The sequence below is a fragment of the Egretta garzetta genome, unplaced genomic scaffold, assembly GCF_000687185.1.
Source record: "Egretta garzetta isolate BGI_Z169 unplaced genomic scaffold, ASM68718v1 scaffold386, whole genome shotgun sequence".
Lineage (NCBI taxonomy): Eukaryota > Metazoa > Chordata > Aves > Pelecaniformes > Ardeidae > Egretta > Egretta garzetta.
In genome coordinates, this window is record NW_009260063.1 from 973,036 (window position 1) to 995,503 (window position 22,468).

The window sequence follows — 22,468 nt, forward strand, 5'->3', positions numbered from 1 at the left end:
GTACTGTGATTCTACGTTTCATTTAAGTAACACCATTTTTTTAAGTAGCATTCCATTTTTAGTGAGTACTACGTTTTCAAAATGTGTTTGGCTACTAGTGCTGAAAGTATGTTGGTGGCTTTGCAGCACGTTGCGGGTAGCAACTCTCATCCCAGAATCATTTGGTCCAGAAACCAGAGATCTGTCATGAGCTTTTGCTCATGTCTATTATTTAATCCCTTCGATTTGCTGAATGTCTTCCTTGTGGCTTTTGGGTTTTTTGTTTGGCTTTTTGTCTCATATGCTTGAAAAGAGACTGTTATTTTATCCCTTCTTGTCCTCTTAACTGGGTTCCTACCCCACTTTTGGACAGTTAATTTAAGGTCCCCATGCACATGAATATTTAAACCTGTGTTCCTGGACACTGTCCAAAGATGCTTCCATACTTAAAGAGCGGATTAAGATCTGCTAGTGAGCAGCTGAGGGGAGTCACGTAGTGTTACCTGTGGCAGCAACTGTTTGTTGATGTGAGCAGAGGGGTGGTTGAAAGGAGAGGGCAACTCGCTGTGGACTCGAAGCCAAACGTTTCCTGGGTTTAATATCGTGAGTGCTGTAATTAATATGCTTGGCAAGTAAAAGACATCTTTCAAACAGAGTTGTGAAATTACTTGTGGCAGATTGTACTTTGCTATGGCTTTGAATGAAGGTGGATGTAGGTATTATGTCTGCTCTTCTGTGTATACCTATACGTATGCTTTTGGTTTTTTAGGTTGTACAATGCAAATCTCTGGAACCATCTCTGGGAAGATGAAGCTTCTACTAGCAGTGGTTTGGTTTGGAACCCGCTTGTTTTAAGAATACCTGGGAATTTCTACCCATATTTGCCTATTCCAGCATAAATCAGAGGACAATGAGTTATTTTTATTTCTTGCATATTTTCACGCTACGCAACAATTTTTCTTCCTTCTCATTTTGTTCAATGGGAAAAACTTGAGCCAGCTGTGTAGCTGATTCTTACTTCACCACATTCCTCTCACTAAGCCAAATTCTTGAAACCACATCTACAGTACATCTATTTTTGTGCATTGGTTCTTGGTTTTTTTTTTTTCCTTTATATGACAGATGTCACTTTTTGAGTGCTTTTAACTATTCTGGTTCGAACCTGTGCTTTTGTGTTGCTGAATAGTCGTAGAATCACTCAAGGAATTAAATCATTTCAGCCTTACAGAAGATGACTCATATGCTTCACCAACATTTTTATGGCTGTGCTTGGCTCTTTAATACAGGAGTTTAACAGTAGTAATATGAGGTATTGCATTAATTGTTGCATACATTTATTATCAAATGACTTGCACAGACAGTGTTTCAGATGCCGTGGACCTAATCATAATAACCAGAAGTGTCCTGTTTGCAAAGGAGAAAATAAGATCCCTTTGTACACCGATAGCAAGCAGATGAAGTTGCTTGCAGTTCTGGAAGTAAGGACTGATCACAGTGAAAGCTGGAATGGATTTTTCTGCTTGAGGAAGGGGAAGCTATGCAGCCTAATATTTGGGTTGATTATAATGACTCTAGTGATGGCATCCTACATACTGACTGGAGCCAAGCATGGCCTGTTGTTAATACCATCTCCCTTCCATTATGGAGCTTTTACTAGCAATCCAAGCTTAATGGACAATGAAAGCCTTAGTGACATGAAAGACCATTACCAGCCTTCTAAAATGAATATTTCATACGTAAAGGATTATCCAAGCATTAAATTAATTATTGACACTATTACTTCAAAGATAGAGTTTATAACGAGACAGCACCCTGATTTAGAAGAGCTGAGGAAACAAGAGCCACATGTAAGTATGAATTAAAATGTGTCTGAAACTGCTGTATACTTGCTTATTTAAAGTCTTTTGGGTCAATCTTTTACCGAGATTAAAAAAAAAAAAATGCAACTGCTTAGATGTTAATATAATGATGTACACCATCTAGAGCCTCCTGATTTACACCAGCTGAAAAGTTGATCACGTCCTTCTGAGTCATGGGCAAAATGGATGGGTTATATAAATGGTCTTGACACCCAAAACAAAAAATCAGGGCGTCTTCCAGTAGCTGTACAATCTCATTGAATTTTTACCTTGTCTCATGCAAAATCATTCTGACTTATATTTGCCAGTTGCCTTAAATGATATGTAAGAAAGGAGCCTTTCTAATAACTGATTACCAGTATGCCTCCCTGGAAATCCAGTCATTGCAAACCTTGTATTTCAGAGTTGAAAACTGGAAGTTAATTTGATTTGAGTATTATGTGTTTGACTTTAATTCTTGGGGTTGCAGGGGAGTTGGAGGATTATCAAGGTCCTTTCTGGCCTTAAAATCAAAGGTTTTCTAAATGTACTCCTCTCCCAGCCCAAATGTTTGTACAGGATTTGGTTCAAGGGTCATCAGAAGAAATAAGTTAGTTCAACTTTGTAGTTAAAAAAAATAAGGGTTAAAAATGTCCACATAGTGTTTCTGTTATGTTCTCTTACTGTGCTAAGTTAGAAAAATATAACTGTCAATTTTTTGCTGCCTTGACTAAATTGTTGTTCTTTATGTTGCAGATGTTTTCAGTAATTCCTAATAAATTCCTTCCAAATAGCAAGAATCCTTGTTGGTATGAAGAGTACAGAGGAAACACAACCACAGATCCTTATGCAACAAACTCCTATGCACTGTATTCAAAGCGCTTTCGAACCATATTTGATTACCTCAGGAAGGTATTTTGGAACCACTTGTACCATTATAAGGACAAACACTACCGCCTGCGCTGTCTCCCCCACTTCTACATCATTGGCCAGCCCAAGTGTGGGACGACGGATCTGTACGACCGGCTCAGGCTACACCCTGACGTTCGGTTCTCAGCAATCAAAGAGCCACACTGGTGGACAAGAAAACGGTTTGGTGAGTAAACGTGTCCTCTGGTCTTCAGACAAGTTGTATCTATTAAACTTTGGCATTTCTTGTATGTATTTGGGATGAAGTTTATGGATTTGCTCCATACTGGCTTACCTTGAAACCACTGGAGTCAATAGTTTTGAGAAATCTGGGCAATGGATGCTCAGTAGGTTCCAGTCTGCTTTTGTTTCATGATGTTTTGGGTTAAATCTTGAGACAACACGCATTTCATCTGGTTTATCTGCAGTGGTTTGGAAAATCTAGGAAAAAAATAAAACCAGTAGATAAACCCAACCCTGCCAATTTGTAAAAGCAGAAAGAGGAACAATTAGGTTGTGATGGGAGATTTAAAGAATAGAAGTGATAGTTTTCTATTGCGAAATTCTGTAAAGCCTTTCTTACATGAATAAGTGATGGGTCAGTATTTGAAATGTGGGTGGCTTTGGTCCTTATGGTTCTATAAATACAACAGTGCTTTGTGGTAGGAGCTTCATTAGTGCTTCAGCTCTAGTCAAGTACTGAACAGTAGAGATGCTCTCTGCATGAGAAGGCTCTCTCACACCGAGGAACCTGCACATATTTTTGATGCTCTTTTCCTGGGTGACATCAATATTTCATGAAATGACCCTTCGTCTCTGAAGGCAGACTTGAATAGTTGAGGTTGCTGGAGCAAGACGCGTCCACCCCTTGTGATTGCATCTTCAAAGGTTGTCTGAGGGCTGTGAGGCTGAGCACATCATTTTATCCATCTGAAGTGTTTATGTCCTTCTTGTTCTCTCTTCCCCCGGCACCAAGGAAGGTCGATCTTGTGGTTAGGGAGTAGACAAGACATAGAAGACCCAGTTTCAATTCCTGACTCTGCTGTGTGCTTAGTGCTTTCCTCTAAATGCAGATGCAAATAATGCTTGCTGTATCCACCCAGGCTCTGGATTCTCCCACTGCTGGGTCTAGCTGTTAAGTGCTGATATGCCCTCACTTTGTATGACTTTGGTATCAAAGATCACAGGCTTTTCAGTGATACTACTATTTCCAGGAAGAAGATACTGGTTGTTTTACGGTGACATTATCTTCATTTCTGTTTCCAATTTGCTGTTGCTTTACTGCAGACACTGCCTTTGGAACAAGAGAAAACCTAGCACTGTGGGGTGGATCATTTGATGAGGATTTTGCATCACTACTGTCCTTTGGTGCTTTTCTAGCTTCCTTGAAATGGGAAGCTATCTCTTCTAAAGAACTGCCATGGCTAACAGCAAGGAAGGACACCTTCTGAGGGACCGGGGCACCTGCAGTGCTGCTTCTGTTATTTATTTCAGGGTCATACCTTAAATTCTTTATTTTGCCTGCATGTGGTGTTGACGTTTCCAGCTCTCTTCCCTGTGCCCTGGAGCCCAGAAGAACCTCTGAGCTCCTGCAGAAGGGTGCTTTGATCCTTGCTGCTCAGTGAGGAGGAGGGCTCAGCCACAGAGTCAGGATTTCATATTTCTCATAGAGAAATAATTTTGCTCTATTCTTAGAGTTTGTATTTTCTTCCTTTGCAAATGCCATAAGAAAGGGGCTAAAATACTTTTTTGGACATTTTCTAAATGTTTGTTATAAACTAAGAGTTAAAACAATGTGGTGAAAATACGGTTCTGATTTTGAGATAATTTGGTCTGGTTTAGGAGACGCTCCTAGGAGGCAGCAGTGTGAATGGGGGAGCTGGGCTAGTTACAAAGTCAAACAAGAGAAGCATCGTGGTGCCCCCTAAAGTCCCATGAGAAGGCATTCGTTTATCACAGTCAGCAGCTGACTGAAGACAAATGATAAGAATTACCTCCTCACCTGAAGGTGAAAAGTCAGATCAGTGAAGAAAGGGGATTTTAGACTTGGACGCCTTCCAGCATGAACACCGTGCTGCTTGTTCTCTGGTGTGTAGATGCAGGGACCGTCAGCAAAACCTTCTGTGGAAAATCGTGTCTTCCATGAGAGTGCTGGCTGAACTGCACTGATATGTTAGGCTAAAATCCTTTATACTACATAGTTCTCTACATCTACAATAGCCTCAACATAAATATTTGGAATTAATGTTGGAGCAAGTAGTGCATCCAACCTCACTAAAACCAAGACTGGACTCACTAAAGCAAGAGTGGACTCACTAAAGTTCAGAACTGGACCTACCAAACAGGCAGAAGAATGCAGGAAATCAGGCTGGAGTACATAGAATTTGAGAACAAGGATGCATTCCTATCTCTGTGTTGGCATTCACAAACTCTCCACTTGCACAATCTTGCGGTCAGCCACCTGGGACCAAGTGCAGATCCTTGAAGAGAGCTTTCTTTGCATAATTATGTTTTTTTAAGTTATTTTGTAAAGCTGAAGAATGGGGAAAGATTGCAGAACTTGGGATGTCATGGGAGGAAGACCTGTTGAGATGACCTTCACGTCATCATCTGTCTGCCACTGAGAATAGAAGATTAAGTTTTGCTCTTGGTGGCTCAGTCCTTTCTCTATGCCCAATCAGTACATTAGCTAATGGTTACTGTTTTAAAAAAAAAGAAGAAAAAAAGAAATAAAAAAGAGAATATGACAAATAGACTAACAAGTGAAACTGAGACAGCCCCCTTTATGAGCCAGCTAGTGGGTATGACTCCTATGCTCCTGGCTATTAACTTGGTTTAGTTTGTAACATTTATCTGGAGAAGAAAGTGTCTCTGTTCTATGGCATGCTCTGATTCAGTGGATTTTTATGAGACTGACTAATTTCAGCTGAAGCTAAACAACCCTCCTGGGGAGGCCCCATTTTGCAAATCACCGCTTTCCCATTCTGCTGGGATGGTTGATGCTCTACAGAACTTTGTCCCAGCTTGACTGTCTCCCTTTCCTGGCTCTTAGCCACAGTTTCTATTCCCATGAGTGGGGTGGCAACGAACCAAAGCAGTCTGTAGCACCATGCATGCCCTCATTAAATCCCACTTTCCTAAAGGGGAAAATGAGAGGGAATGGACAAAAGAACTCCCTTGCTGGTCTTTCCTCTCACATAATTGATAATTATTGGCCTTGTGGGAACGGGAAAGGGAGAGCTGAGAAGTCCTGCTCTATCCTCTTAGCTTTGCTCCTACTCGGTTGCCTTCCCACTGCTGTCCTTGACCCCTGCCCGCTTGAGAAACTCTCTTGTGGTATGGTAAGAAGCAAGAATGCAAAGATAAGCATGGGCAGCATGTACAGGAAGTGGAGAAGTGAGACTGGAGTTGGAAAGAAGAGTGGGAAAAGGAGATTAAAAATCACAGATGTGGCTCAATGTGCTGAGAAATGCAGGGAGAAGGTGCTACTGAATGCACCCTGGAGTGTAGGAAAAAAAGAGAAAATAAAGACACTATTGTGGAGCTTTGTTGTCATACTTGTGAAAGATAAAAACATGAATGATTTTTCCACTTTTCTGATATTGATAAATGCATGTTGATTTGCATATTTGGCACCAGAGCCTGTTCTCAATCTCAATACAATAAATCTAGTGGGAGTCCAATATTACTTCAATTTATATTGGTGCAAATGAAAGCAGAATGTGGTCTTTTATATTAATTCCAAAAGCTAAATTTAGAAGAAAATAAATGCAAGCTATTCACGCAGGACCTATAAAACAGAACTCTTAAGATATTTCCTATCGCTGTGAATTTATGGCTTAATCATATAGTATCTTGATTCTCGGCTACTTCATTATTGGCACTTTTATCTGAGTGTTGCACTTCATCGGTCTAATTTTGTGCTGACGTTAGCTGGCTCAGTGCCAGCCATGTCAATGAAGCCCCGTCTTGGTTTACACCAGCAGTTCTTCTTGCCCTGCTATTATTATTTTTTTTTTTTAACCCCTCTCTTTTTCACTGTTTTTAGGAATCATTCGTCTGAGGGATGGATTTCATGATCGCTACCCAGTGGAAGATTACCTTGATCTGTTTGACTTAGCAGCACATCAGATTCAGGGTGTGCTGCAGAGCGAAGCAGCAAAAGAGCGCAGCAAGATGAACAACATCATCATTGGTAGGGCAAATAGAGCCTCTGAAATACGCCTCTAGCTCCAGGTTGGCAGCTTTCACGGCTGAGGCATGAGAGGGGCATTTTCCCAGGTGTGAATGGTTCAGAGCATGGAGCCCCTGATGTTGGTTTTCTCTGGTGTGCGTGGATAGTGCAGAAGTTCTTGCCTTTTCCTTGAGGGTGGTCACTTGCTTTGTTAAAAAGTTGTGATTGCATTCAGAAAATGCCTGAGCAAAGAATAAATATCTGAGTAGCATCAGCATTTAATTAAATCTTTTTTCTTTTTTTTAAAAAAAGAGAATGACCTTGGTGACTCCTTCAAACATTGCTTTCATTTTGTTTTCATTACGAGGGGTAGGTCTGTAGCCACAGGATTGTAGCTTCAGGTTCCAATGCTGTAGCAATGTGCCTGGGATAACACACTAATTGTGATACTACAACACACAACGGGAGCTGCAGAAATCCTGTAGCTGGCTGGAGACAGTTTCCAGGAGAGCAACACAGCTCCAAGCACCTCTCTTCTCAAGCTCCAACGTAAGATACGTGTAGGAAGAAGGACCACCATTTTTTGTGTCATCATCCCTATGTGGCCTATGGTGGACTGAAATAAAAATGGTTAAACCCTTGAGCTGCTTCATTAATAGCAAAGATACTGCAAGTTTCAAGGGCAGGAATATGCAGAGTCAAGTCGAATCTATCTTGCGCGGTATTTTTTTCTCACTTGTAGAACCTAGAGGCACAGTACAGGATGGTATTCGAAGATAATCTTACCATTTCAGTTGTTATTAAATTACCTGACTAATGTTAAAAATGTCTTAGAAATGCTGTTGTGTTGAATCTTATGGAAGTCCATGGTTAGGACTGGGCTCTAGGGAGGGATCCTTCCCATGGCACACAGCAGTCAATCCGCTGTGCTCATCCACTGTGGTCCATGGTGTCATTGCTTTACAGTGCCCACGAGGAACATCAGTAGCAATTTCTGAATTCTACTTTTGCTCTCTGCTAAAATCAGAAAACTGAAGTGAGGAGAGCTTTATCAGCCTTACTCCGTCACCTCAAAATTTACCAGGGAAACCAGACACATTCTGTGAGAACACTAGTTGTGCAAGAGACCGTTCCCTGTTGAAAAGAGACTTTTCAAGTAGGCCTGAAGTCATTATTCTACAGAAAATAGAGACAAGATTTTTGCTGCCTGCCCTCAGAGGGCACACCCTCAGACTTTTTTTTTTTTTTTTTTGTCTCATTCTAAGAAAAAAAATTTAACCTATTGTTGGCTTGATGAAACAGTGACAAAAAGAGAGACTTGGCTATAGTCACATTTGTTCAATACTTTCTCAGCTTCCATTTAAGTCTGTTATTCACTTTACTAAATATTCAACATGGAGCACAATTTGCAAGATGGGGTCTTAAGAAATGTTGCCATCAAGGACATCTGCAGATTTTCCTCCTACTTACAATAATATCTCCTGTCCTTTCATGGGTGAAGTGTTTATACTAATTAAATTCACTAATCTAATTGGCAACATACATCTTTGATTACTTACCTCCTGTTACAGCTTTTTCTAGAGTTCACTTTGTGTTTCTTTTTCCTGTAGTCTCATTTCTTGTATCATTAAGGTTATGTTCGCTTTTCTTATTAAGTTTACAGGAAAAGTCCTGAATGATTATACTCATTAAGTCAGTCTTTTATGACCTTGGTGAAAAACAAAACAAAGCTAGCTAGTCTAAAATGAATCTGTATGGATATCAGGTTTGTTTAGAATCCTCCATTTTCTTATTTCAGATGACTAGAAAGAAAAATCAAATTAAACCTATAAACATTTCATCATGTTACATTATTTTGAAAATTTAAGCTTCTTTGGATGTTATACTTAGTGGGTAATAATTGCATTTTCCCAAAAAACCCAACATCTGCTTAGAGATGAACCAGAGAGGGCAACGCTGATCTAGCCTGAGGCATTCAGAGCAGGACTTGTTTATTTGTGGTCATTAATAGAATAAATCCAGAGGAATGTCTTGTGAAAACACAGTATGATTTTAATCCTGTAATGACTGAATAAAGAGATTATATAGCTGTTCCTTAGGCAATTCAGTAATTCATATGATATTTAAGTTCATAAGAAAATTAATATATATTTTGGTTGCACTGCAGTAATTTAACATAATTACTATAGCAGTGATTAATTTATCTCGTGTTTAGCGTGGCTCGCTCTCTTTGCAGATACTAAATCTGTATTGTAAAACAGAAAGGAACACTGTCAATCGTCAGGAGTATTTTTGGCTGTTTCAAGAAATTAAAATTATAAGGGTCAGCAGAGACAGAATGATTTTTTTTTTCATTATTATTTTATTTTAACACCTCCTCCCCTTCATTCTTGACACTCATCTTGTTTTGGGAAGATTTGCCTTCCTGAACCCCGGCCATCCTGGACTGACTGCAGTAGAGCAGCCCCTTGATTCCCTGTTAATGCCTTAGCATGATTTGGTCGTGTGCCTGTGATCTTCCCTTGCTCGTGCGCTGCCTGCAGAGCTTTGGTGGTGGCAGCTGATTCAGATGAGAAAATTTCTGTGGAGTGGCCTGGACTGTGACATTAAGCGAATCTGCCCATTTGTGTGTAAATGCATTGATTTTGTTTAGTTCAGATAGCACGTGTGTAAGCAGATGTTCTTAGGTTTGGTCACTATATATGAGCTAATTGGAATAAATCCAATAGAGCATCAAATATGATCAGAGGTCTACAGAAGTATGAGGGGAGACCATAAAAGCTGTTCTAGAGAGGAATAGATGGCTTGATGAGGTCATAGACTTTAATCTTTGACGTGATTTAGGCAAATGATTCTGAGGGAGCAGTTTAAGCCTGGCCATTCCTGTCATAGGGATGTAGCAGTGACTTTCCAAGGTCGCTCTCATCCCTGGAGTGCACTATTCTGCAAATCTGTGTATGCAAGTGCTCGTACCCATTTACATTATACCATTTGCATTATGCCATCTTCTGATAGCACAGAAATCACTGCAGGATACTTTTGTGGTACGGCTAGCTCTTGCCCTATATATAGTCTTTTGTGTTTCTGCTTCATCCAGCGTGGGAGCTGGGCTAATTGAGTTTTAATTGACAAGTCAAAGCCCACCGATGATTAGGCAGTGGTTTGGCTAATTAATTTAGAATGGAAGAGCAGAGCTGTTGTGGATACCTGGCTTTAGCCAATGGACCTGATCTCCTCCTCCCAAAAACAAGCAAAATGAGCATGACAGAAGATTAATGTGTTTTCTAACAACTCACAGACTTTATTAATGAATCACATTATGTTAAGCTGGAGTTTGGAGCCAGCACCTGCTTCATGTTGTGTTTTGGCCATGTTTTAAAATCTTTATTGGACTTTCCCAGGAGAGGAAAAAAAAAAGGTGGTGGGGGGGGAATCATGTGCAAGTCTATAAGCCTATGACATTTTTTTTTCATCTCATTCCTTTTGATTCAAAAAACCTCATTAACAAGAATTAGCTCTCATTAGACTGTCAAAGAGTGGAAGTTTCCAAAAAGCTTATGTATATGTTTTATTAAACAGTGGTGTGCCACATGAATGCCAGTATTACATAAAAAAAAGAAAAGGGAAGATTACACAATTCAAAACATCATATCAGATCATTTATTTAGCAGCTGAAGCATCATATGCCTTGTTCTGGCAGAGACGTTACTGATTGTGTTTCTCCCTGTAGCATTACTTGCAGAGTGAGCTTCTTCAGAAAGTAAGGATGTCAGAATCTGGCATTTAACCAAAAGTGTTATTTATTCTATAAACTTTTTCTTTTGTCTAATATTTAGTAAATACTTGTATTTGACTTAATCTACATGAATAATTGTAGTTATATAAAAAAGCTTTGATAATGGTTAATTCTCAGGAAGGGATGTTTCAAACAGCAGCGACACAGTTCAGCTCGTTGGTGCATTTTCTTTTTATTATTTCTTATTTTCTCACCAACTCTCCTCCTTATGTTCTAAACACTATTGACTGCTGGAGTGGTGGTTTCCACTTTTTTTCTTTAGTTTGTGTCAAATTGTGCAATTTGTCAGCAACTTCTCTGAGATCATGAGCATTAAAACCAACCCTTGGGGTGCTACAAAGAGCATGGCAGGTCTTTGGCAGTGATGCCTCCTCACTGGAGAGTGGGCCAAAACACTGAGCAGCCTGTTCTAGCCCAGATCATAGAATCATAGAATCCCAGGTTGGAATGGACCTCAAGGATCACCTGGTCCAACCTTTCTGGGCAAGAGCACAGCCTAGACAAGATGGCCCAGCACCCTGTCCAGCTGAGTCTTAAAAATGTCCAGTGTGGTGGAGTCAACCACTCCCCTGGGGAGATCATTCCAATGGCTGACTGTTCTCGTTGTGAAAAATTTCTCTCTCAAGTCCAATCGGATTGTCCCCAAGAGCAACTTGTGTCCATTCCCCCTTGTCCTTTCCATGTGACTCCTTGCAAACAGGGAGTCTCCATCTTCCTTGTAGCTACCCCTTAGGTACTGATACGTGGTGATGAGATCCCCTCTGAGCCTCCTTTTCTCCAGGCTGAACAAACCCATCTCTCTCAGCCCATCCTCATATGCAAGGCTTCTGAGTCCTCGGATCATCTTGGTAGCCCTGCTCTGGACCCCCTCCAGCCTGTCCACATCTTTTTTTGTATAATCAGATATATTTGTATGTGTTAACCACTAAGAGGAAGCAGTGTGGTTAGTGGATGGTTATATTTCAGGTGGAATTACATAAAACCTGCCTTAACCAAACTAAATTCACAAAGGTACAAGACAGTGGGATTGCTCTGGCTCTGGGGAGCATTAGCCAGATTAATTTGCAAGAACTAATTTGTATGTTAAAATTAATGGAGTTATTTTTAAACAGTACACCAATTCAAAATTCATCCAATTTCCACTCCAATACAAAGAATGAAATGAGGTACTTACAGAGATGCTTTTAATTTTTAGGGGAGGCCAGCGCCTCGACAATGTGGGACAACAACGCTTGGATTTTCTTTTATGACAACAGTACTGAAGGAGAGCCTCCCTTCTTAATCCAGGATTTTATCCATGCCTTCCAGCCAAATGCCAAACTTATCATCATGCTGAGAGACCCCGTTGAAAGGTGAGCAAGGATCACGTTGCTAAAGTACACAAGAAAATTTTCTTACTATAATATTTTTATTCACTCTCTTGGATGCAAATAAGTGTTCACATGGTATTTGACAGAGTTACTTGGTTTATGATGAGAGCTGCCAAGGGGTTTTCTTCTGTGTATTTTGGCTTATATAATTGTGATAATTTTTTAAAGACAGCCATGTGAGTGTAAATGCCACAGAGTGCCATGCATGGACACCTGAGCTACTCTGAAAAAAATAATTTATACATTGCCAAATGCAATATAACTCAATTACTTGAGCTAATACACCTTGGTTCTCAGCAGGGCTCACTGGACTGAGTATGGCACTGCGTTTACATGTCTCGGCATAAGTGGTCCCGTGAAATGCTTCAGTTCATGTTACATAACAAGGTTTATGTCTTCAAGGGGCATACTGTTCCAAATAACTAAAAGATTGCAAATAGCTCCAGAGTCAGCAAATGATACAAACGTTTTTTAGTCTTAAAAATGCTTGGTGCAACACTCATATAAAGCTTCCCTAGACTATTTTAGCTTGCACAGCTAACAGCTGCTTAGGAGTTCATCCTTGGTCTTCCTGATTTTGTCTGTAGTGGAAAAGGGCTCCTTTTGCAGAGGTGTGGGCTGTTCTTGAATGCTTCTCCATTCTGTAAGCCACGAATGCCCTTCTTTTCACTTGCGTTTCACTTTTTCTCTCCAGTCTTCCTTCAGATTTCTAGGGCGTTTCTTTCCACTGTGTCCTCTGAAGGAGGATGATAATGATGAGGGTAATGGGGAGGGTGGAGGGGACGGAGGCAGAGTCCAAAAGGATCAGACCAAGGGGGGGTGAATTGTGTCTCTCTGTAGCTCTAGGGATATTTTAGGGCTAGGTCAGTGCTCGAGGGCAAAGCCCCAGAAGCATCCAGCAAAAGGGGATGCTGCTGCTGATGGGGACTGGGCCATGGTGAGAGCCCGGGCACTGGCAGAAGGGCAGGCACGGGGTGGTTGTGCAGGCAGCCCGCACCCCGCGGCCTGGCAGCTGCCCAGGGTGACTTGGCAGCGGGAAGGGGCGGATGCTCCTTGATGAGCTTCCCCGGCAGTAGGACATGGCTACTGGTGAGAGGCAGAGCTGTGCGAGCACTTCCCATCTCCCGTGTCAGGAAATACAGTTCCCAACTCTTGAACGGCATCTCCTGACCTCAGGATTTAACAGATGGTAATTTTATGCGAGAGAGCTGGCTGAAGTGGCTTCCTTGTGTAAATTACTGACGAATAGCCTGGTTGCTTTAACCACTCTCTGCAATGTGGGTGTAGCTCTTTGCCAGCTTTAATAAGGGTGAGATAAAAAGTCAGCTTCATCTCCCTGACTGTATTTATGATAAATTGGTTTCTTATTGTTTACAATTCCCTATGCCTTTGTTGCTGAGAGCTCATCTGAACTACAGGAGCAAGAGCAGCCATGGTAGAAGGAGCAGCCTGGGCAACTCCACCAGCAATGCAGGGCAGCGGAGCAGTTACTTTGCAGTAGCCAGGAGGATGTGGGTGCTGCACAGCGTATGGGACAGGGTCTCATCTAACCTCCACTGTGTCTGGTCTATCCCGCAATGGGGGATAGGTGGAGGACATCAAGATTTGTGATGGTGGGTGTCAGAGACATCGTTATTTCATTGTAATGGATGGTGGTTGAGGGTAATGACTTCAAGTAGCCGGAACAGCTGAAATCCTAATTGGCAAAGCTTTTATTCCCAGGCAGATGTCCCCAGAATTAAAAACAGATGGAAGGAAATATAGAAAATCTCAACTGCCCTGCAGAGAGGGAACTTGTCTTCAAGAATGTAGTTTTCCATAAGATGTCAGCAAGTCTTTAAAATGATGCGTTTATTTTAATGGATGAGTAGAAATACTAAGCAATCATATTAAACCTTTACAAATAAAATTACGGCTGGGCCCATGCTGTATGTGATGCCTGCTGGCTGATTTCCCCCAGCAAGAAGCTTTTCACCTGCTCTGCCAGGAGCAGTTGGTCCTGCCATCCCTGGGACAAGCTGGGCAAGCTTGAGCCTTGTTGACGTACACACTTTTCTGCAAGCAGGAGATACTCTTGTGTGCCTAATTTAGTTGAAGTTGGCTGGCTCTGCCCCTTAGCTTCTCCCCAGCTCATCCTCATACCCTGTGCTGGTGGGGTGGCTCTTTGATGGGTGCAGCCTGAGGGACCCAAGGGCCGCCATTGCAGGGGGAAAGGACACACGTGGTGCCGTGGTTGTGGTCCTCAAGCACTGGTGGGCATCACTATGAAATAGGATGCCTGACCAGTCTGGTCCAAGCCTGGTACCCTCCCTCTGCTCTGAGATGGAGTTTTTTCGTATAAAGAAAACTGTCTGAAGTGCATTTGGCAGACTAGGAAGAACTGGACAAAAATCAGAAACTTTGTCTTTCTTAGTTGGTGACTCCTGTAGAGAGCATTGAGTGCTTCTACCTCATCTTCTATAGCTTGCTGTGATTTTTTTTTTTTCTTTTAAAGTGTGTAAAAAATTGAATTAAAAGCATCCTGCAACAAAGGTATCCCTTTTATTCCTTTTTAAATGAACAGAGAGTCTTTATTTGTTTCATATGGGAATTAAAGTCCTATTCTTGCAAAACACTAACATAAACAATGAGTGCAGAGGAGCTATTCCTGTGCTCAAGTGCTTTGCTGGATTAGGGCCTAAACTTTCTAAATTAAATGATGAATTTTCAAGTACCTGTGAAAATCTAGGGAAATTAAAAATTAAATAAAGTGTGATACAAAAGGTTACTGCAGCTATAAAATAAGACCTAAAGAAATTGATTTTTTTAGGTAATTTCTTAGACACCTGTGTTTTTTGAAAGAGGCTGAACGATATCTAGGATTTCTGGAATTGTGTTGAGCGGTGGGTGCTATGGAGGTGTAATATTTGTACTGCAGACACACTCGGGGAAGTGATTTCTCAAGTGTTACAAAACTGTCTCCAAAATATTGCCATTCTGGCCACAGTTTGTAATAAGAAAGAAAAATTAAAATATCATGTTCAGTGGATGATTCACAGTCTAGTATTTATGCCATGTCAGAGCATTTCCGTTGTCTCTTTGAACCATGTTTATCTTGGAAAAGTTTAATCAAGGTTTCAGGGATTAATGCTAAAGTAGATATTTTATTGCCTGTAGGCTTTGGGTTGTTTCCCCACTACCATGCAAAGGGACTTGAATTAAGATAATCTTTTCTAGGTGATACTAAACAATTGTAAAACTTGTGCGAAGAATGTCCAAGGAGGGGATACTCCTCTGCTGTAACTTAGAGAAATTCCTGTTGCTGGTGGCTCTTGCTCACAGCAGCAGCTGACACAGGGGCTCTGCTTGCTTGCACGCTGCCAGCATACATGGGTGGACGTCCTGCTGTCCTCAAAGTAGAGGCTGGACTGCTTGTGGAACACGGCACTACAGACTGTATCACAAATGTGAACCATTCACCTGGCTGCAGTATTTCAGCTTAAAGTAATGCTGTAAATTGGGACATTTTGACAGAAAGTCAACATAGAAACAATATGGGATTGGAGGTGGAGCTTTCTGCAAAAGCTAGGAAATCTAGGCTTTTCCCTATTTTTGATGATGGCCAGCTTGGTAATCACATAAAAATCACTCTTTCTAACCCATCCCATCCCTCTGTTCATTTTGATTTCAGCTTAAACTTTTGAGATAAGGACTGTTTCTGTCCATGGCAGTGTGGAGCACCAAATATAGAGGGGTAGCAATGTCGGCTGAGACCAGTTCTACTGTTCTAGATAACAAACATTTAAATTATATGCATTTGAAAAATTTGCCTTCAGGAGAAAATGTTGGCTTGCACAATTGCTAGGGTCAGGTTCTCAAGGGATGCTGACCTTGAAAGCAGGGATGATGTTTAGCAAGTCCCTGGAGTGGGTGCTACTCTGAGCCAAACCCCATCAAAACGAATGGAAAGAGCATCAGTGGCCGAACAGGCTGTCGGTGGGGCAATGTTACACACATGTACCCTCTCCCTCGATTCATATAACTGGTTGCCATTGTCATATAAATAAATAAATCTTCTTTCATTTCCTCTGCCATTTACTTACACATATCTCATTCGCAGATTGTACTCCGATTATCTGTACTTTGCAAGTGCTAATAAATCGGCAGAAGATTTTCATGAAAAAGTGGCAGAATCACTGCAGCTGTTTGAAAATTGCATGCTGGATTACTCACTGAGAGCCTGTGTCTACAACAACACCCTGAACAACGCCATGCCCGTATGTATTTCCAAGAACATTTGATTCCTTTCTTATTTAACAGTACACTGGGTCAAGGTTATTAAAATACCGAAATACTGTGCAAATAAGCATCAAGGAATAAAACTTTCTCCCTTTTCATTTGTAAAGTGGATGACATAAATATATATGTAAGCATGTAAAAACTGATGTACTGGCTCAGCTGTCTCCTCAGCCTGTTCCCTGATGAATGCCAGCAGTAATAATACAGTTTTTCTATTGTGCAAGTGTATGGAGAGCACATTTAGTGAAGATTACAGTTTAATGTACAAGCTTTTTGCAGATCTCTCCAAAAAGTAGCTCTGGCAAGGATCTTTGTGGCATGAAATTGCCTCAAAATCAGAATAATGTATTCTTTTGCAAGAAAAGGCTACCAATGACTAGATAAAAACTTTCTTTTTTTTTTTTTTTTTTTTTTTAAATTGTGTGCATCAGAACATGAAAAAAGGAAATGCAGAAAATTCTGGTGGGGAAATGGATAAGTGTTACAGGCTCAGTATTCCAAAATTCACATTTTTAGTGTAGAACTGACTTCAGATTTTGCTTGAGGGGGTAGAATAATATGGAAGAGATTGACTTGAAGTATCACATCTGGCCAGTTTGCCATTCAATCCTATTTTATTTGCTCAGGCTGTAAAGGACTCAGAGGGAAATCTTCCTTCTTTGGTCTCCGGGGTGAAGTTATTGCCTCCTCCACTCGATAAAATAACCGTAAAGAGTGCATTGCACAGCCTTGAGCCCCACAGCAGTAGGGCAAACAAGACATTCCTCTTAGTTGCCTTGGCAGGTAGGCTGGAGCTGCTAGCCCTTGATGATAGCCTCCAGGACCTCCACGGACACGAGCTGCTGCCGGGCAGTATCACGGTATTTTCCAGCTATCTGCTTGCACAAATGCATTTTTTCCAGTGTGGGGAGAGAAAGGCGGAGAGAGAACCAGAAGGAAAGATTTTTCCTCTTATCCTCGTCCTCAGGGTGCAGAACCAATCTTCATTTGTTGTCTTAGGCAGCCCTCTGAAGAAGATACTTTTGAAAACAAACAGAGGATGCCTCTTTTCAGAGAGCCACAAGCAGGTGTTTGTAATAAAACACAAATGCTAACTGTGCTCCTCAATTGGCTTTTTTAGCTGCTTCTTCAGCCAAGCTGCTGAAGTCTGTTATGTGCATGGCTCGTGGTGTATTGAGAAGGTAGGGATTGTTTTCCATGGTGAGCTCATTAGGTTGCTAATTGTGTGACGACACCAGAAGAATTTTGTTTTGCTATTTGTTAATACATTCCTGGAACAAAGGAGGTGTCCTAGACCTTGTCACTGCCAATAGATGCTAACCTGGAAAGAAAGGGGCATTTGTCAGCTTATCCTCACTCAGAGTCACTGAAGCGCATCTTACCCAGAGAAAGGCATGCCGAGCCAGGGGGATCAAACCGAAAGCCCATATGTGGATATTGTGGAGAGAACATCATCCTGGGAAACTCTACTGATGCCCGGTGATGTATAGCATGTGTATAAAGAAGTCTGCTAAACATGGAGCCTTAATGTTATAAGCAGCCAAAGACACACATCAGATTAATACATTATAATAATAATGACTTAGCAATAATTCAAAATATGGCTTATTTTACTGGAATTTAGGTATTAATGTAGGTCCCACGAGTCAGTGCAAGAAGCAAAAGAATCTATTGTTATCTGACTCCATTGGCTGTGTGGTAATGTGACTTGAAGATGTTAAGTCTCTTTTATGAAAGATGCTTATGAGTTGGGTTTCATGTTTCTCTCTTCTGAGCCTCGGAGGGATTTAGAAAAATATTTATAAGCACAGTTGGAGGTTGGACTTTTAAGAACACCAGACTACCCTTTTTATGTTTCAACTTGTTATGTAAAATTGAGGAGGGAAGAAAAACAGAGATTAGGTCAGGACAGGCTGCAAAACCGCCTCTTCCCATCTCTGGTCTAGCATAGTCTGGTGCTCTCATTGCATACTCAGTCGACGCACCATTAACACTGTCTAGCAGCCACTGCTACTGCAGCTTAGATCTAAATCTAATGATTGCAATCAGAGGATAAAGGAAATACACCCAAATCTAATTCCTAACACTGAATCAGAATGTTTGTACTACTCATGGCAACATGATCTGGTGCAGCTGATAATCAAGGTGAAATAAGCAGCCTAAGGGCCTGAAGAAGGTGGCAGGACTTAGCAACTTCCCTCCCACTGCTGTTCATCCAGGGGCTGAAAGCCCTCAGTGTCTCCGTGACGGTTGGGTCATCCCAAGCATGGAGGAGCATGGAGGTGAGGTGGCCGAGCATCCTTCTGCATGTGGTTGTCTCTGTACAGCGCTTTTACTCAGACTTGTGGCTGATGCAGCAAGTGCACAGCCAAGCCCTTAGTAAAATGACATCTCTAACCAGCAGAAAGGCCATTTGCAAAGATTTCCTTAAGCTGCACTGAAAACAAGGGGAAGATTAAAAAATGTTCAGATACTGTCTTTTCATGGTTCCTCATAGGTGCATATTTGTGATTTTTTCCCAGAAGACAGGTGAGTATTGGTTTGTTACTGCTAGAAGGCTGTAAGATGAATTAATTTTTATTTGTTTTGGGTTTTTTTGTGCTTACAGGTAAGACTACAGGTTGGGCTCTACGTTGTGTATCTTTTGGACTGGCTGACAGTTTTTGACAAAGATCAGATACTCGTTCTACGCTTGGAGGACCATGCATCAAATGTGAAATACACCATGCACATGGTGTTCCAGTTTCTGGATTTGGGTAGGTGTCTTCTGGCTGTTTTGAGATAAGTGCAACAAATCATTCTTCTTCTTCTAGGTCATTTTTGCTTTATTGAGAGACAAAACAGAAGCATGGGGAATCTGTCTTGAAGGATGCATTAATCTTGTTGCCTGGAGTCAAGCAAAATTAAAATTCCCAAATTTCCCTAGAAAGGCTGGTGTTAGAAGATATTAATAAGGCTATATCAAGAAAAAAATCAAAACCATTCAGAATGTAGGGATATATCTTACCCTACAGAAGCCAGTCCTACTTCTGAAGGCAGTCAGGGCTTGTTTGTCATGAGCTTACATAGGTGCAAGAGCTGTCCCATGCAATTTAATCAAATTGAAGTGCTACCGTGGTGTGCATGCTGTTGCCAGCGTGCACCAATCCAGAATCTAAATCTGAGTATGATGAAAGGTTGTGTTTCTAGCTGGGGAGATGGGGGAAACTGTGTTTTTGCTGTGTTGATTGAGACATCTGTTGCTAATCCTCGGAGAAACGCTGGCAGACAAAATGTTGCCCAATGTTGATTTGACAGTAGCAAGAGGATGAAAATGTGGCTGCAAAATAGTCTGGCTGGTCCAAACACTGGTCTAGATGATGAGAAAGTTTGAATGTAGCAGATTGAACAGATGAAGAGCTTGGCATCTTCTTCCTGAATATGGTTTACGGTGGAGAAGTCTGTGGGTTTTTATCTTGCTGAAGTACATTGTCAGGGGCTTACATTTTGTCCTGGAATAGGGGCATCGCTGTCCCTGTGTACCACTTTGATCCCACTGACAACCTCAAAATGAGCAAAAATAGGTGAGGCTTGTGGAGTTTCTACCAGGTATTAAACAACTCACATCATAAGGTCAAATAATAGCATAAAATAATTGTGACTCCAAAATGGACAGGAAGTTGGATTCAATGCCATAGTTGTTTTCTGAAAAGAATTTTTTTCCTCAGAAATGATTTATGCTGCTTGTTGTAGAGATGATTAATTAATGTGAAAGGAAAGCGTATTATTTCCATATTTACTAACAGTGATTTATTTTACTAATCCAAGCCTGTATTCAATATTCTGAAACATCATTGCTGCTAACACAAATTCCATTTGTCTTCCCTTGGCAAACCTTCCCAGTTAGTCATTTGTCTTCCTTAGCATGGGCATTTTTTGGTGAAATATTTTAAGATAATATTCTATTTTTCCACAGGACCTTTAAGTGAGAAACAAGAAGCTCTGATTACAAAGAGTCCTGCATCAAACACTAGACGACCTGAAGACAGAAATCTGGGACCTATGCTACCAACAACAAAGGCGATTTTAAGAGATTTCTACAGGCCTTTTAATACAAAACTGGCACAAGTTCTTTTTGATGATGCTTTTTTATGGAAGAGGACATAATATGTAAATTTAGTGCCACAGATACAGTGCTTAAAGGAGTTTTTATTTTTTTAAATTCTATTTTTGTGCGTGGATATTTACATTTTTCCCATTCCAAAGAGAAGCCGATTGATGAGCTGAGACTCTCACCTTCAGTCAGCACACTTCACGACAGTTACACCACATTTTCCGTGTGAGAATGTAAAGCATCTTCCTTATCAGTTTATTGCAACTTCTTTTACCCCGGCAAAAGAGTAGAGTGGAAAAGCATTAGTACAAAGATGATGTCTTACACGCTCCACGGGGATGTTGAAGTTTAACCTTCCCTAAGATGCTGCAACACAGAATTAGCATCAGTTTCCTACAATTATGCATATAATCTCATTTTCAACATATGTTATTCATTCATTTTTTCAAACTATCAATGTCATTTAGTCATTAAAATTTTTAATTGAATTCAACCTAAAATTTTGTTTCTTTTTGTCAGCATATTCACAAATGGTCTTCACTTGCACTAAGGTTTTTGTGTTTCCTTAATTCTGAAACAAAGATAAAAGATAATTGCATTTACATAAATTTCCAAGTCTAATTTATATCTTCAAGATAAATGGACTTTCCTAGCCACAGTTATTGTGAAAAAAAAATAAATAATTAAATTCCAGGTAAGAATGGATGATTGAAATCTGAACAACAGGCTGCATTCAGTGATTGGCATAACAAATCCATTTTCTTGCACATTTTGTTCATGTAAATACAAATACATATCATCTATTCATATCACTCTCATTTTCCCAGGAAGCCACCAATGGGCTTGATGTAAAGTCCATTGCTGGTCATGGAGAGCTTTTAGGGAGTTTCCTGTTTGTTCATACACAATTACTCTTCTCCATTGCAAAGAAACAAGCATTTAAAAATCATTATGAAATCTTGTTATTAAATGCATAAATGGACAGGATGCACAGTATCTTGCATCCTCATAGAAAGGATATGTTAAGGAATCAGTTGCACAATATGTGCCTTCCCTCTTCAGGAAAGATATCAACATCGAGTTAAAAAGTTGAGATATAAAGACTTGAGGAAAAACCCCAACATTTTGAAAGCTTTGGACTGTCTGAAAGCTTTTATTTGACTAAAATGGCCAAATTTTTAGATAAACGTGCCATAATTCAATATTTCATTTCAAACACATCTGGTTAGGGTCATTGTCGGCTACAGTCTCCGGTCTTCCCGCAGGTAGAACTGGCCAGCGTAGTCTACCTAAGCCAGGGACTTTGTTAAGAGACAAATGAAAATGCTTCCTGTTGCTGATTGCCTTTCAAGGGCTAAACTGATGGTTCCTTTCCTGAATGCGTGTTGAGTGGATCAAATGAAGCTGGTATCAAGCTAGCAGGTATCGAAAGACCACAGTGGCTTCACGTGCCCTTTCAACCTTTATATTGGACCCCACAATAGATCTTACTGATGGATTCACAACTACATTTCCAAATGCTAAGGGTAACTATTCACCGTCATCTTCCATAGGGACATATTATTCACCTCCTCTGTTTCTAAATTGAGAATTAATGCTGAAAACTTCATGAATCCTGAACATTTCACACGTGAATATGATTGATGACATGTGAGATTTTCTGTAACAGAAGTCCTTTTCTAGGCCCTTTGCCAACTGGTATTGCACTGTTTAAAAACGATTCAGTCTGGTGTTTGGAAAGCCTAACACAAGTAATTTAGGGAAGCAGTTGTAGACAACCAGAACAGATCAGTTCTAGTTCAGAAATGCTTGCAGACCAAAATTGGTTAGAGAACTGAGAATGGACTATTTTACTAGTAGAAAAAATGTATCATGGCAGCATGAATAAGAAAATCAGAATGAATTCACCACTGTTTGCAAATGTAAAATTTTCAATCAACAGTTGATTTACACTAAAGATTTTTGCCAGCTGTGCTCTGAGTTAGAGTCAACACTGCGTGGTCAGGATAATGCTATACAGAGTATTTGCTA

General features: G+C 40.6%; 1 protein-coding gene across 1 annotated transcript; it reads left to right on the forward strand.

Annotated features, from left to right (window-relative positions):
- The first annotated feature begins 754 nt into the window (after positions 1-754).
- On the forward strand, positions 755-20,490 carry CHST15 (carbohydrate sulfotransferase 15). The gene is made up of 7 exons (XM_009641075.2): positions 755-1,826; positions 2,574-2,913; positions 6,775-6,921; positions 11,892-12,048; positions 16,166-16,322; positions 18,953-19,100; positions 20,300-20,490. The coding sequence occupies exons 1-7, from the start codon at positions 1,239-1,241 to the stop codon at positions 20,488-20,490; spliced, it is 1,728 nt and encodes a 575-aa protein (XP_009639370.1). The 5' UTR covers positions 755-1,238.
- The last annotated feature ends 1,978 nt before the right edge of the window (positions 20,491-22,468 follow it).

Excerpts from the sequence above, each read along its gene's own strand:
- CHST15 (XM_009641075.2), top strand. The coding sequence starts at position 1,239 with ATGGCTGTGCTTGGCTCTTTAATACAGGAGTTTAACAGTAGTAATATG. Across the intron at positions 12,049-16,165 it reads CTGAGAGACCCCGTTGAAAG|ATTGTACTCCGATTATCTGT; the intron begins GTGAGCAAGGAT and ends TCTCATTCGCAG. Across the intron at positions 19,101-20,299 it reads GTTCCAGTTTCTGGATTTGG|GACCTTTAAGTGAGAAACAA; the intron begins GTAGGTGTCTTC and ends ATTTTTCCACAG.